At 40.1% G+C, this 17,136-nt stretch overlaps 1 protein-coding gene across 1 annotated transcript; it reads right to left on the bottom strand.

Annotated features, from left to right (window-relative positions):
* Positions 1-292: 292 nt before the first annotated feature.
* On the bottom strand, positions 293-682 carry MT1HL1 (metallothionein 1H like 1). Its single transcript, XM_003267306.4, has one exon. It carries the CDS (start codon positions 677-679, stop codon positions 437-439), a length of 243 nt encoding a protein of 80 aa, XP_003267354.2. The 5' UTR covers positions 680-682; the 3' UTR covers positions 293-436.
* Positions 683-17,136: the final 16,454 nt, after the last annotated feature.

Here is a 17,136-nt window from a genome sequence, read left to right as displayed (position 1 = left end):
GGTGACTGTCGACCTCAGCGTTTATTTCTTAGGAATTCCTTCAGACCACCTTTAATTTGTCTGCTGTGCAGTTTCTCACCTTTTGTTTCTCACTTTTTGGGTCCTCATCATACTCACTTCTCATGAAAACAGGGACTCAAGCAGATGTGTATACCCATGTTCGTTGTGTGCTATTCACAGTAGCCAAAAGATAGAAGCAACCCACAGTGGGTGAATGGATAAACAAAATGTGGTACATGCATGCAATGGAGTATTATTCAAACTTTATTTTATTTTATTTTATTTCATTTTATTTTTCAAGTCTAAGTGTTTAATTATTATTCACATATTTCACAGAAAAAAGAGGAATGTAGCAAATGGGTCGGGGTTGTAGAAAAAAAAATCCTGGATTTTACGTGTCATTCTGTTTTCATCTGAGAGCAGGGCAGTCCCAACATCAGGCACAGCAGCTGCACTTTTCCAAAGCCCCTTTGCAGATGCATCCCTGGGCACACTTGGCACAGCCCAGGGGGCAACAGGAGCAGCAGCTCTTCTTGCAGGAAGTGCATTTGCACTTTTTGCACTTGCAGAAGCCGGCGCAGGCGTAGGAGCCACCAGCGGCACAGGAGCAGTTGGGGTCCATTGCAAGCCGAGGTGAGACTGGAGTTCCCAAGTGAGAAGAGAAGAGGCAGTGGAACATGTGGAGGGCATGGTGGATTTATTCAAACTTCAAACAGGAAGGAAATTCTGACACCTGCTACAACATGGATGGACTTTGAAGACATTATGCTGAGTGAAATAGGCCAGTCACAAAAGGGCAAATATAGGCCAGGCATGGTGGCTCACACCTGTAATCCCAGCACTTTGGGAAGCCAAGGGAGGTGGATCACTTGAGGTCAGGAGTTCAAGACCAGCCTGGCCAACATGACAAAACCCCGTCTCTACTAAAAATACAAAAATTAGCTGGGCGTGGTGGCACATGCCTGTAGTCCCAGCTACTCGGGAGGCTGAGGCAGGAGAATCACTTGAACCAGAGAGGTGAAGGATGCAGTTAGCTGAGATTGCAACACTGCACTCCAGCCTGGGCAACAGAGCAAGATTCCATCTCAAAAAAAAAAAAAAAGGACAAATACAATTCCGCTTATGTGAGGTTCCTCGAGGAGTCAGATTCACGGAGACAAAAAATTGGATGGTGGGGGAAGAGGAGATTGGGGTGTTATTGTTGAATGGGTACAGAGTTTCAGTTTGTGAAGATGAAAAAGTCCTGAAGACATTGTTAATGATAAAACAACACTGTCAATATACTTAATGCCATGAAACTGTACTCTGGTTAAAATGATAAAATTTATGTCATGTATAATTTTACCATGATAATTAATAATCTTTAAAAAAGACCCACCGATAACCACCCATTTGGGCTCTATGGTTCCACTCATGCCTTTGGCTTTGCCTTGAGGTCCTATTTCTGGAGAAATCTTCAGGTATGAATCTTGGCCTGCTTCGAGGACTCAGCTGTGTTCCTTGACTCAGGTTTGAGTGGCACCTTCTCGTGTTCCATTTGTTCATCATCTTGAACCTAAAGCAAAGAATCCACTCTTAAATGTTGTCTTGGTTTTAAGTCAGGGGCCAACACAGGAGGGTTCTTTATTATGGTTTTCAGTTAACCATTCAGCCTTATGCTTGGAGGAGAAGTTGAAGAGACTAATGGAAGCCGAAATGGCTGGGAACTATAGATTGTGATTATTGTACTACTAAGATGGTGTTGCAGCTAGGAAGGAAGTAAATAATTCAATACGATACATATGTATATATACACATCAACTTTTGAGTCCATTTATAAATGAGTAGGTGACTTGGGCACTTGCTTATGTATTATCCTAGAGCATATATGTTATGAAGGCAGGGATTTTTTGTTTTTCTCATTATTCCATTCCCACTGTATGTGTTATGAATTAGATGGTCAATCAACATTAGTTAAGTGGATGAATGAGTACATTTTACACACACATCCACACACACACACACACACACACACAGACACACACACAGAGATTGAGAGAGAGGGAGAGTCATTGCTGCTTCTGGCTTAGTGCCAAAAAGAGTGACAGGTAGAGAAACTCAAATCTATTATAGCAGTTAGCTTGTGATAGGCTTTCTTTCCTGCCAAACCATAATTGTGTACTGTCGTAAATGACATCTCCTCCCATGCTTTGGAAACTTGTCTTCATTTCGGAATGGTTTATTGTCCAAGTTAATTCTCCTCCCGCCTTTTCTTTTCTTTTTTTTTTTTTTTTGAGATGGAGTTTCACTCTTGTTGCCCAGGCTGGAGTGCAATAGCGTGATCTTGGCTCACTGCAACCTCCGCCTCCCGGGTTCAAGTGATTCTCCTGCCTCAGCCTCCAGAGTAGCTGGGACTATAGGCACCTGCCACCATGTCCGGCAAGTTTTTGTATATTTAGTAGAGATGGGGTTTCACTATGTTGGTCAGGCTGGTCTTGAACTAGTGACCTTAGGCGATCCACCCGCCTCAGCCTCCCAAAGGGCTGGGATTACAGGTGTGAGCTAGCTTACCTGGCCAACTCTCCCTGTCTATACTGTTTTGCATATTTTCATTTTATGAGCAGGTTGGAAGATGAATTTTAAGTGTGTTTGGAATACAGAAAGGATGAAACCTCTGAAATTTTCTTTGTACAATTTTTAATGCTCTAAAGTCTCATGGCAATTAAACAATTATTATTTAAGCAGGATATAAAAAGTTATGCAGAGCGTGGATCTATTTAAGACACATAATATAATAATTATTGGTGTTATTAATACCAGTTAGTACATAGCACCCAATATTTGTTAATCATTGTGTAATTAATTTTGTTAGTTTACTCTGGGTGATTCCTCTAAGGAATGTATGTGACTACATATTATTGTTCCTCATAACATTCTTGGGAGCTAAATATTGTAGTTCAGAGGTAACAACATCCCAGATATTAACTGATTTGCCATACAAGAAAGGGACTAAACATTGAGGAACAATGGAAGATTATATGGTACATGCATTTTCTATTTCAAATTGCTCTGAAAAATGTATGCCTAGTCCGTTTTATCAAGTAAATGTGCAGCATTTTTTTTTCTATAATTCTAGCTTTTCTTTCAACACAGGACTGAGCTGGAGTATTTTGCCTTTTGCAGACAGTGAGTCTCAGGGCACCTTTTTGGTGGGACACCCATACTGAGTTTTCCACTCCACGGAGACCTGAGACTTCTGAATACCAAGAGAAAAGACAGAGATCGAAAGGAAGGGTTCAGTCCTTGAATTCCTGTTTAAACTCCATGATGCCAAAGGGATTAGATACATTGCCAAAAGCTTAAGCAACTGAGCAAAAAATAAAGCTGAATTAGAAATGATACAGGGAGAGAAAAAGAGTTGGGTCAGCAGGTAGGAGTTAGTGGGTTCACCCCATCTCTTTAGCTTCCCTAAGGCCTCTTGGAGGATATCTTTTCCTCTCCTTACTCCACATCTGCATCACCTGCCTCTGTCCAGGCTCCGTGGCAGCATCAGCAAAGGCAAGGCAGCCGGGGGGACCGCTGAGAACTGAGGTTCCAAAATAGGGAAAGTAGAAGGGGAGGGCTTGGTTCTCAAACTACTTCAGTTCTTCCTCCTCCTCTCTCCGTCTCTCTCCTCCCTTTACTGGCTCATTTCATTTTCCCATGCTGCCATTCTTTATAAGTGCAACCACAAAGACTCTTTAATATAGCATTAAAAATCTAGTTACCAAAAATCTATTTGTCTATACAAAATAAGGATGCAAGATAAACAGGATGCTCATTCTGTAACTGTCTCAGGACTCTCCACAGGAAAGGGAGAAGTGCCGTGGGGAGACATTGGCGTCCTGCATTCATCATGTGATTATCCTTGCCCCACTTGTCAGCGGCGGAATGAGACAGAACAACTTGACCTCGCCCATCAGGACTGGAGAGGCCGTTGTTGGGATTAGAAACCCACAAGGTAGAGAGATAATACTGCAAATAGAACGTGCTTCACACCCAGTAACTGCGTCCATGGCCCAGAGAACAGTTGTAGCACACAAGGAGCAGGGCTGTGGCTAAAGTGTTGGCATCTGGAGCTAAGAGTTCTAAAAATGGTATAAGGTAGAGGTAGAAAAACAACTGTCTACGTCCGAATGAAGGATGAAGAGTTGCAGTCACTATCGAAAGGGCAGAGGCCTACTAACCAGCATACAAAGTAAAACATTTTCTAATCCTATGTTGGATATACATTTTAAATGATTTAAAAACAAATTCTCACAGAATCTCACAACAATCCTCTAATGTAGGCAGGAAACTACTACTACCCTCATGTGACAAGGGGATCGGCTAAGTGTCCTGCCTAGGTCACCTGGCGATCACATCTATCTCGGGTGCCATAGTCTCTCACTCACCCTGCTTGGAAACCTGCCCATTTCTGAATCATATGAATTTTGTGTCACCCATGCCTGGGCAGTACCTCCCACTTCTTTCAAGGCAACATATTTCTCCTCTCCATTCCCACCATGTCCTCAGCAGCCCAGGTCCCTGTGGCATCATTTTTGGTTACCTGTCCAGAGCCGCCTAGCTAATGTCTATCTCTTCTTATCAGGCTTCTCTAATCCCAATGCTATGGAACACAATTTTCATTCTTCCTGATGGCATTGTCATCCCCAGATGTCCCTGCAGTGCCCAGCACACAGTAGGTGTTGAATAAACCTTTGGTAATGGAAATGCTTCCACGTTAAGGCTCTGCTCCCCTGTCTGCCCCTCCAAGTTCTTTATCTACCCCCGTTTTCTCTGGTCTCACTGAGCAAAGACAGGCAGCCTTCCACCTTCACACCTAAACTTGCTCTTCATCTGGAAGGTAGTGTGCTCTTGAAACTACCTTTGCAAATTTATGACAATAAAAGAAATACGACATAGTTGACTCCATCTTTCTTCTAACCTCCAAGCTGTCCTTGGCCATCCCTGGGTATAGGCCAAGTTAACTTTGGTGGAAATTCAGTTTATAGTTTAACCTTAAAGCAAGGATGATCATAACCCTTCCCCCAAACTAAACTGACTTTGTAACACTAATGAAAGGCTGCAGGGTTAGGAAGATAAGAGGGCCTGAATTCTGAGATGTAGGCATAAATGATAAGCAGCCATTGTTTTGAAGGTCACAAGATTTATAACTTGCCCGATTACTCCTGGAGATAATGTGACTATTGTAGAAGCTAAAGTTAGTCTTTTGAGGTGATTTTTGACTCCTGTATTCCTGATAACTGGCTGACTCCACCTAGACCCGACCATTTTCCTGCATCCCTATGATTTCATCCCCAACCAATCAACATTCCCCATTCCATAGCCCCCTGCCCACCAAACTATCCTGGAAAAGTTATAACCTCCAAGCCTTTGGGGAGACTGATTTGAGTGATAACTCCAGCTAATCCAGTGTGAGCTGGACTTGCATCAATTAAACTCTTTCTTTATTGCAGTGCTGTGGTCTCAGAGGATCGAGTTTGTCCATGAAGTGGCAGGAAGAATCTGTTGGGTGATTACGCTCTCCTCCTTCTTGTAAATGAAAGGTAAAATTCTAAGGCCCTCAACTGACTGAATGGACCCTTCTCTAGGCCAAGGGGACCCAAAGAAACCTGAAAAACTAGGTCAGACCATATGGGAAGTGGGGGTTGGACATGCCTCCTTATACTTTCCTCCCTTTAGTGTTCAGGCACAACTGACCAAACTTAACGTTAAAACAGAGATCTTAACACTGACAACACAGACTCTTTGTAGCAATAAGATAACAAATTCCACCCTGACTCTAGTATAGCATCACATGACAAATGAAGAAGGAAACCAAAACATTTCACCCCAAAATATGTTTCTTTGTCATATTTTGAAATGACCCTGCAAAGCCATCTTTTGTGGGGGAAAATATTCAGCTGTAAAGAATGTCTATTAACATAACCAAGCCTTTCCCTTTCCAGGCCCTCCCAATCCTGAGGAAATTGACTGAGAGTCTAGCACCTTTTAGAAGTCTGAATAGGAAACATTTGCCATCTATTATCTCTAAGGGTGGCCACCTACATGATTTCATCTACATAATAAGAACCTTGGTCTCCACAAATCCTTTTCTTGACCCAGATGCTCCTTTCTTTTCATCCCAGGTCTTTAGATAATAACTTAACTGTTTTGACAAATTGCCAATTAGTAAATCTTGAAATCTACATATGACCTAGAAGCCTCCACTTCAAGATGTCCTGCCTTTCTGGGATGAACCAATGTCTACCTCACATGAATTGATTTATGTCTCTGTGTGTAACTTCTGTCCCCCTGTAAGGTGTAAAACCAAGCTTAACCCAATCACCTGGGGCATATGTTCCCAGGACCTCCTGAAACTGTCATGGGTCACGGTCCTTACAGTTGGCTCAGAATAAACCTCTTCAAATATTTTACAGAGTTTGGCTGTTTTGGTCAACATTTCCTATCCATAGCTTACCTAACAGTGCAGGGCCAGCCTAATGTCTGCCCTCTCCAACAGCTCCAGGTCCATGGATTTTTTCCCCTTTTTCTTATACCTAGAAACTGTGTATCCATGTAGAACTTCATTATAAACAGTCTTACTGGGCTCCTCTGTGCCACCGGTTTAATTTTGTAACACCAAATGATTGCTAAACCACTTGAGGGTAAAGGAGTTTGGGGAATGTTACTCTAAAATATAGCTCCCTGGTATGAATATTTTGAAGTAAAGGCCCTTGAAGACCCACAGACACCAGAAATGGCTTTTCCCCTATGTACATAAAGAGGGACCTACCAAGAGGGAAAATAGTTTTTCCTTCTCCTCCCTGTTACTTCATTACCTGTTCAGAAAAGAAGAGCAAGAATCTAAACACACCTGAACACACCCACTTACAAGATGATATCTGTCTCTTAGGCTCAGTCAGTTTCCAAAGACAACCATTGACAAGTTAATCTCTGCTCCCCATCCACTCATATCCACTCATTCTCCTTAGTAATCATTGATTGCTCCTCAATGGAATGATCTACATTCCTTATCCCTCCCTCCCCTCTGGAATAAGGGCATATAACATCTGGGCCTCCCTAGGATAGGGGGTCATCTCTCATTGAGATGGGGGTTCTTCCTCCTGTGCATGTTAATCAATTTTCATGCCTTTCCTCTAATTAATCTGCCTTTTTTCGGTTAAGTTTTCAGTGAAACTTCAGAGGGCAAAGGGGAAGCTTTCCCTTGGCCCTTGCAAGGGAAAAAAATGAGCCTTCTCTTCTCCCATACTCCTTACTTACTCAGAACTGGGCTGTAGCAAATGCTCAGCACTATTTTTGTTAAATGACTTGTCCAGAGCTGGGGCCTAGGACCTAAGTCTCCAATTCTCATTCTCCATCATTCTAGAAGTAAGAATACTTATGTCCTAATTCTATAATAGCTTCTATGTTTAGCCAGACAACACGACAGTTCTATTAGTCAAGGCAAGTCAGAATTACACCTTCTCACTGGGAACTAAATAAAACTAGTGTGGGATTTGTTGTTCTTGTAACCCATTTGACCACATTTGTGAAAAATTATTGTATTAAAAAAATCGCATATTGATGAAGATTTGGGTTTGTTTGCCTTTAAAAGATTGACAAACGGAAACGTTTTTCTCTGGTTCTGACTATGATTAAAACCATTTAAATGTTAGTATTGTCTGCTTTCTAGATATGATCCTCTGAAAGTTGAGGTAATCTGGGATGGATTTATTTTATAGTCAGGTTTTCATTTTAGCGTATCTGTAATATTTCTGAATGCGGGTAGAGTCACACAGTTCTATATTTAGCTCTTTGGCATATAAATAGAATATGATCTTAAAAATAATTGTTATTGGGTGACTAACCTAACAGAGGGGTGAGACAACTTCTCATTTAGCCAAGTTGATTTTGCTAAGTTATAGAGACAATGGCCAAGGAGAAAAGGACTAACTCTTCCTTCCCACATTGTTGTGGGTCATCCTACTTTTCTTTTAGCCAACTTCCCACAACCAGGCCCTGGGTCATTCTCCTGAAGGCCCAGCCGAGCTCCTGTTTCCCGCCTAACCCACACCTGAGGTAGGAGGCGTATTAATGCTTGTTCCTCCTCTATGAAGATTCAGAGTGAAGACTGAGAGGAGGGCTCCAGAGTCACCCCCAGGTCCCAGGGGAAACCAGCAGGTTTCCACTCACTTTTTCTCCCCAAATCAGAAAATCTTAGTTGTAGGAACTGAGTAAGTGGTTGAGCCAGATACCTCATCAAATAGGTCTCAGAGGATGGCTGAGCGTTTAGGTAGTTCCTGTCCTTGATGGCCATTGTACTTCCTCTGGTTTGGAGACTCTGGTGTCCCTCGGATGCTGCACTTTGCCAGGGGGACTGGGCCTCAGAAGTGAGCTTCCATAGCCTCTCGGTGCTCTCAATCACTGTGCCTTATGTCCCTGTCCCAAGTTATGCCCAGGGTGAGACTGAATCTATGAATGACAGCAACAGTGGCATTTACCATTTACTGAGTTTCTGTGATAGGCCGGATATTACATTAGTGCTTGTCACACATGTTCTCATTTAATTCTCACTGCAAACCCACAAGGTAGGAATCTCCCTTTCTGTTTTACAAATGAGAGGGATAAAAGGGTTAATAAATAGAAGTAACCTGCAAGGATAAGGATATCTAGCTGGCGAGTGAAAGTTGGAATTCGATCCAGGGCCATGTGAAGCTAAGCTCATACTCTTCACTACTATTAGGACGTGTTGACTTTCAACAAGATTTTGCATACTTTTCCCTTCCCAAACTACCTCCCTCTTTTCTCTCTCTCTCTCTCTCTCTTTTTTTTTTTAAGACTCAGAAGGTGAAATACCTAGGTTGCATAAGCACAATTTTATTTTATTCGTCTCATTTGCATTATGTCATTGGCTGGAGCAAAGTCTGTTCAACGCTTTTTTAAAAAAGTATTTCCAAAGCTCCTGGATCAGTGCTGTGTACATAGTTGGTCCATAATAGACAGGGACTGACTAATTAGGGGTAGGAGCATGTTTCATAAGCATAGGGAGAGGAGAGAGCATATGACCTAGCTCAGACTTTGTCCCAGAACCCGGTGCACTGGCAAAACCAAGTCCTCGACAGCGCGTTAGTCGCTATGGGCTTGACAACGCATGTGCCTGTCGTCTACAAATAGTCGTTCAATCAACAACTGCCCTTTCTATGCTGACGGGATGTCTAGCCCTATGTAAACATTTCTTTTTTAGCACTCGTTCTTAACTCCTGCAGCCCTTGGTTCATCACCAGTTTCTTGAGAAAATAATCTGTCCATGTTCTCCAGTCACGGGATGATGACAAAGGCTGGGGATTCAGGCCGTTTTCTGTGCAGTAGCTGGTCTTGCGGCCCCGTCCTGTTTGGACCCGAGCCAGTGCACCGCAGAGAGGTACTCCTTCCACCTCCCAGTGACCCGTGCCAGCCCTTCTGCTCCTTCCCCCCTGCTGCTCTTGCCTTTGTGGTTGCCAGAGTAACCATAAAAATATTACTCCACATGCTGTAGGAACAAAATGTCAGTGCACTTTACTATTGTTTTAATTTTAAAAACTAACGTGTGAAAATAACTCCAGCCTGGGAGAAATGCTCTTTCTGCCAGATGATTCCTTTTGGAAGGAGAGGAACAAAATCAGTGTGAAGAACTCAGGGGTAGGAACGATGCCTAGGTTGAGGATAAGAACCTAAACTCTCCTATGCCCTATGTCAATGGTGAATGTCCCCTAAATGCTTGTCTGGTGAATGAATGAATGAATGTGACACAAACTTTGCTGAAAAATTTAGGAATATATAAATGGTATACATAAATTTTAAAGTAAAACTCTTAATTCCTATTATAAATTATAATAGAAATGCTATTATAAACTTCAGGATGGTGAGCGAAGCAGGTTGAATAGTGTGCCCCGCAATTTCATGTTCTTCTGGAACCTCAGAATGTGACCTTATTTGGATATCAGAGTCTTTGCAGGAGTAATAAGTTAAGGATCTCACAGTGAAATCATTCTGGACTTCAGATGGGCCCTAATCCAATGAATGATGTCCTTATAAGAAGAGGAGACTGCCAGGCGTGGAGGCTTATGGCTGTACCAGCGCTTTGAGAGGCCAAGGTGGGAGGATTGCTTGAGGCCATGAGTTCAAGAACATCCTGGGCAACACCCCCAGGACACCCCCACCTCCATATCTACAAAATATTTTTAAAAATTAGCTGGGCATGGTGGCACACAGCTGTAATCCCAGCTATTTGGGAGGCTAAGGCAGGAGGATTGTTTGAACTCAGGAGTTCAAGGCTGCAGTGAGCTATGATTGCACCACTGCACTCCAGCTTGGGTGATAGAGTAAGACCCTGTCTCAACCATAACAAAAATATGTTTCCTAAAATATAGTGAGTTTATTTGTTCAAATCTTTTGCCTTAAAAAAAGTTATCATTATTATTATCCTAGAAGAATTCATTATATGCTGAGTACAAATCTTTATCAGGTATGGTTGCTGTAAATATTTTTTCCTAATCTTTGGCTTGCCTTTTTAATTTCTTAATAAGAAAAGTTTTAAATTTCGATCAAGTCCGATTTATCAACTTTTTTTCTTTTACAATTTGTACTTTTTGTCCTCTCTGAGATATCTTAGATACAAACCAAGGTCGCAAACATTTCTTCTGAAGTTTTCTTCTAGAAGTTTTATTGCTTTAGCTTTTACATTTAGGTTTATGATCCATTTCGAGTGAATTTTTGCAGATGAATATGAAATGAGGTATGACAAAGTTCTTTTTGCAGCTATGTATCCATTTGTTCCAGCACTGATTGTTGAAGAGATGATTCTCTCCCTCATTGAATTACCTGTCACCTTCGTCAAAAGTCAATTGAGCTGGGTGCAGTAGTGCACATCTGTAGTCCCAGCTCCTTGGAAGCTGCAGTGGGAGGGCTGCTTGAGTCCAAGAGTTCGAGGCCAGCTTGGGCAACATTGTGAGACTTCGTCTCTTTAAAAAATTTTTTTTTTTGAGATGGAGTTTCGTTCTTGTTGCCTAGGCTGGAGTGCAATGGTGTGGTCTCGGCTCACTGCAACCTCTGCCTCCCGGGTTCAAGTGATTCTCCTGCTTAGCCTCCCAAGTAGCTGAGATTACAGTTGCCTGCCACAACGCCCAGCTATTTTTTATTTTATTTTATAATTTTAGTAGAAATGGGGTTTTACCACGTTGGCCAGGCTGGTCTCGAACTCCTGACCTCAGGTGATCCAACCACCTCGGCCTCCCAAAGTGCTGGGATTACAGGCAGGAGGCACCGTGCTCAGCCAATTAGAAATCAATTGATCACATATATGTGGCTCTATGTCTGTACTTTCTATTCTGTTCTACTGGTTTATCTTTACTACATTAATAGCACACCATCTTGATTACTGTAGTGGTAAAGTGAGTTTGGAAATAGATAATGTAAGTCCTCTAAATATTTTTTTCTTATTATTTTTTCCTTTTTTTTTTTTTTGACAGGGTCTCACTCTGTTGCCCAAGCTGGAGTGCAGTGGCACAATCATGGCTCTCTACAGCCTCAACCTCCCGGGCTCCAGCAATCTTCCCACCTCCTGAGTAGCTGGGACTGCAGGCATGCACCCAACCAATTTTTTGAATTTTTTATAAGGATGATGTCTCACTATGTTGCCCAGGCTTATTTTATTTTTTAAAAAAGTTGTTTTGGGCTGGGTATGATTGCTCACGCCTGTAATCTCAGCACTTCGGGAGACCAAGGTGGGAGGATCACCCAAGGTGAGGAGTTCGAGACCAGTCTGGCCAACATGGCAAAATCCGTCTCTAAAAATACAAAAATTAGCTGGGCATGGTGGCACGCACCTGTAATCCCAGCTACTTGGGAGGCTGAGACAAGAAAATTGCTTTAACCCAGGAGGCGGAGGTTGCAGTGAACCAAGATCATGCCACTGCACTCCAGCCTCAGCGACAGAGCAAGACTCAGTTAAAAAAAAAAAAAAAAAAAAACTGTTTTGGCTGTTTTAGGTGCCTTGTGTCTCTATATAAATTTTGGAATTGGTTTGTAAAATTCTAAAATGTTTGCTAAAATCAGGATTGCCTTGAATCTATACATCATATTGGGGAGAAGTGACAACAATATTGACTCTTCTGATGTAGGAATACAGTGTATCTTTCCATTTTGGGCGATCTTCTTTAACTTTTCTCCAGAATGGTATGTAGCTTTCAATGTATAGGTCTTGCATTTTAAAATTAAATCTATTTTCAAGTATTTTAATTTTTGGTAATATTAGAGATTTCATTTTTAAAATTTCATTTTCCAATTCTTTCCTGTGCCTGTACCCTTGATTTTTGTACATTAACCTGAAATATCGTGTCCTTGCTGAACCCACTTTTTACTTCCAGTAGCTTTTTTGTGGATCTCTGGATTTTTTACATAGACAACCAATGTTATCTGTGAAGAAAAACACTATCACTTCTTTCTTTCCAACGCGATGCCTTTTATTTCTTTTTCTTGTCTTTTTGTACTAGCCAGGACTTACAGTACAATGTTGCAGATGAAGGAAACCAAAATATTTCACCCCAAAGTATACTGTTTTAACATATTTCAAGATGGCTATTCAGCATGGCTGAAAAGCTGTCTTTTGTCGGGGAGATTTGCATCTGCAGAGAAAGTCTGCATTGATGCCGCTAGGCTTTCTCTGAAGCCCTCCTTTGTCTGATCTAGCAAAGATGAGAGACTGACACCGTTGAAGGTCTAAAAGAAACATTTGCCATCTATTCTCTCTGAGGGCTGCTACCTGTGTGATTTCATCTACATAACAAGATGACCTTTGCTAGTCAGACCTCCTCTTCTCTCCCTCCCAAACCTGTCTTGCCACCATAATCTGATTTACCCCCACAAACTGTTTTTGGCCATGCTCTGATCCAAAACATGCTTTGGCCATTCTTTCTGTAAACTCAAGATGGTATATAAGCTTTTGCACCCCACTGGGGGGTTGCAGTAATCACCCTGTGTTTCTCCCCCATGCACTTTAATAAATTTTTATGCCATTTCTCCTAGTAATCTTCCTTTTGTTGACTGATTTTTTGGCAAATCTTCCAAGGGGGGAAAGGTAAGTTTTCCCTTCACCTCTAAACATACAAGTGTTGAAAACGGACATCCTTGCCCTGTTTCCTAATCTTAGGGGGAAGGCAATCTTCACCAAAAAGCATGATGTTAGCTCAAGGTTTCTCACAGGTGGCCTTTATCAGGTTGAGGAAACTTCCTTCAATTTTTAGCTTGTGTGAGTTTTTATTAGGAATGGGCTTTGGATATTGTCGGATTCTTTTTCTGAGACTGTTGAGATGATCACATGGTTTTTATTTTTCAGTGTGCTAAGATGGCAAAATACATGGATGGATTTTAAAATATGAAGTCAACCTTACATTCCCGGAATAAATCCTACTTGGTCATGATGTGTTTTTCTATTACTGGTTGCTGGTTGGATTTCTAATATTTTGTTAGAAATGTCATGATGAATGTGTGGCTATGAGGGTTGTTAGTCTCTAGTTTTCTGGTCTCATAATGTCTTTATCGGGTTTGGTATGAGAAACAAGGAGGGAAGTGTTTCATTTTTTGCTATTTTCTGAAAGAGCTTTCCTACAATTGGAATTAAATTTTCCTTAAGTGTTTGATAGAATTTGCCGGTGAAATCATTTAATCCTGGAGGTATGTTTTGGGGGAAAGACTGATGACAATGAACTGAATTACTTCAATAGATATAGAGCTATTTGCATTTTGCTATTTCATTTCTGTTGCTTTTGATAAATTGTGTTTTTTGAGTTTAACAATTTAATCTAGTTTGAAAAATTTATTGACAAAAATATTCATAATATTACCTTATCCTTCCTTCCTTCCTTCCTTCCTTCCTTCCTTCCTTCCTTCCTTCCTTCCTTCCTTCTTCTTCTTTTTCTCTCTTTCTCTCTTTCTTTCTTTCAACAGAATCTCTCTCTGTCACCCAGGCTAGAGTGTAATGGCACAATCTTGGCTCACTGCAACCTCTGCCTCCTGCGTTCAGGTGATTCTCCTGCCTCAGCTTCCTGAGCAGCTGGGATTACAGGCACCTGCCACCACACCCAGCTAATTTTTGTATTTTTAATAGAGACGGGGTTTCACCATGTTGGCCAGGCTGGTCTGAAACTCCTGACCGCAGGTAATCTGCCCCCCTCAGCCTCCCTAAGTGCTGGGGTTACAGGCATGAGCCACTATGCCTGGCCTACCTTATCTTTTCAATGACTGTAGAATCAGTAGTGATTTCTCCTTTTTAAATCCTTATATTGGTAATTTGTGTTGTCTCTCTTTCTCTCTCATTTGTCAGTTTGGCTAGAGTTTTATCAGTGTTATTAATTGTTTTGTTTCATAGATTTTCTTTCTTTTTCTATTTCTGTTAACTTATCTTTATTACTTTCTTCCCTCTGCTTGTGGTGGGTTTAATTTCCACTTCTTTCTTCGGTTTCTTGAAGTGGAAGCTTAGATCATTGATTTGAAATCCTTCTTTTCTAATATGTTTAGTGCTACACATTTCCTTCTCAACAATATTTGTCCTCTACCTGCACGTTTTGATATGTGGCACTCTCATTTTAATTCAGTTTAAAATATATTCTAATTTTCCTGTTGTTTTCTTGTTTAATCTATGGGTTATCTAGAAATATGTTGTATAATTTTGAAGATTTTAGGGATTTTCTGGATATATCTTTCTGTTATTTATTTCATTGTAGTCATAGAACATACTTTGTTTGATTTTAGTACTCTTAAATTTATTGATACATGTTTTATAGCCCAAGATATGGCTCATATTGGTGAATGTTCTGTATAGATTTGGAAAAAAATTGTGTTCTGCTGTTGCTGAGTAGTGTTCTACAAATGCCAATTAGATCAAGTTGGTTGATGGCAGTGTTTTATCAGTTATAGCAGTCTAACTGATTTTCTATCTACTTGTCCTGTCAACTCAATCAGAGAGAAGTATTGAAATCAGCTAAAACTGTGAATTTGTCTATTTTTCTTGTCAGTTCCAGTTTTGCTTGGAAGCTTTGTTACATACAAATTTAGGATTATGTTCTCTTGATATTGATGCTTTTACCATTATGAAATAATCATCTTTATTGAAACATACTTTATCTACTATTAGAATGGCCACTCCAGCTTTCTTTTTATTAGAGTTTCCTGGCATATCTTTTTTCGTCGTTTTACTTTTAAACTATTTGTATCTTTTTAGTTAAAATGAATTTTTTTATAGATAGCATATGTCTTGCTTTTTTTTATATCTAGTCAACAATCTTGTCCTTTAATTGAAACGTTTAGTCCATTTACATTTCATGTAATTAGTGATACGTTTGGGTTTAAATCTACTGTTTTGCTATTTGTTTTATGTTTGTCTCATCTGTTCTTTGTTTCCATCTGCTTTTCTGCATTCTTTTTGATATATTGAGTATTTCTATGATTGTATTTTGGGGGGCTTATTGGCTATGCCTCTGTTTTATTATTACTTTTTGTGGTTGTTCTAGGATTTACAATTTTCATTTATAACTTATAGTTCAAGCTTTCAAATAATATTATGCCACTTCACATACAGTGTAAGAACCTTAAAACAGTATACTTTAATTTCCTCTTTCCATCCATTGTCAAACATTTTACATAACTTCATAACATGTTATAAACTCCACAACACATTGTTATTGCTTTGGTCAACTATCATTTAAATTTAAACATGAATGAAATAAGAAAAATGTTCCTTATTACAGTAAAAATCAGATAATGTTACTTACTTACTTCTTTGCCTAAAACCTTCCAACAGTTTCCTGCTGCAGTTTGAATTAAATCTAAACTCAAAATGTTTCACAGGTTTAAGCTAGTTGGGGGAAGGAAGATGTCATGATGTTTTCAGCATCTAGTTCCATGCTTCTTTCATGAAAGTTCTCAAGAAATTGTTCCGTTATTAACTAATTTTCACTTTTGTGTAATTTACATATCAGAGGAACTAATTAACCTAAATGAGTGCATAGTGGTAAAAACTGTAAGACGGCAATTTTACCACTGCTCACTCCAGCTCCTAGGTAGAAGGTATATTACATAAGAGAGGGACATGTTCATTATTTTCTAGCATAGCATCAGGTTTATAATAAACAGTAAGTATAGCTGAATGAAGGGATGAACGGATATGTGGTCTTTCCTAGGGTACTTACTGTTTTAGTTTCTGCTACTTCCCTATTTCCCAACAAATTAGTGTAGCAGCTAGTGATATACCCAGGATCGATATCATAGAATTGTGCAAATTGAATCTTACACACCAGCTTGTCTTCACCTTTGCTAAAGATTCTGTATCCTGTGGTGCTTGGCAGACAAGAAATGAGAGTGTTATAACATTTATTCATCTTAAAAGACCTCTTGTTTCAAAGGAGTCCTTGAGAGGCATTCATAGTCTGTTTATACCTTTCAAGATTTTTTTCACCTTCAATGCCAACCTAACTTATCTTCCCAGATTAAAATGTTTTTAAAAGTACTTTTAGTCTGTTATCACAGTTGATTATTTTAATTTCCTCATTCTGTGCTCTTTTCAGTTTCACTGTGTATTTTTTGACAGTGATTAAGCAAAGTTGCATATAGTATTCCAAGCATAGACACCCACAGTTTGTGTGTGGAGTTGGAGTCTATTTTTTTATTTATGTTTGTTCATTACTAAGGATGCCCAGCCTAATGTTATACCCTTTGGCGTTGGGGACACATAAGGTGTTCTACTTCTGGCAGTGAACTGTGTCTCAGAGCCTAACATCTTCCTTGTGGATTTGAATACCTTCACTCACTTTGAAATTCATGGACCTTCTTTTCTAGCTCATTTTGGCTTGGGAAATCTTTACTGAGTTTTCAGGACCTGGAATTTCACTACTTAGAAAATCTTAATGTCATGGGTCAAATTTGTGATGCTGTTTATTCTGGATTCCATATCATGGATATGTTTAAATAAAGTAGGTCTGGTACCAAGCCCTTGGGGACCTATGGTTTTTATTTTTTTCTCCCTCTATTTCCTATATCTAAATAGATTTGCTGTCCTAGAACCAGATTAAAAGCTCCTTGATAAAGAAGCTTTAAATAAAA

Source organism: Nomascus leucogenys, chromosome 5 (genome assembly GCF_006542625.1).
Source record: "Nomascus leucogenys isolate Asia chromosome 5, Asia_NLE_v1, whole genome shotgun sequence".
Lineage (NCBI taxonomy): Eukaryota > Metazoa > Chordata > Mammalia > Primates > Hylobatidae > Nomascus > Nomascus leucogenys.
This window is presented reverse-complemented; position numbering and strand designations above follow the sequence as displayed.

Excerpts from the sequence above, each read along its gene's own strand:
- MT1HL1 (XM_003267306.4), bottom strand. The coding sequence starts at position 679 with ATGTTCCACTGCCTCTTCTCTTCTCACTTGGGAACTCCAGTCTCACCT.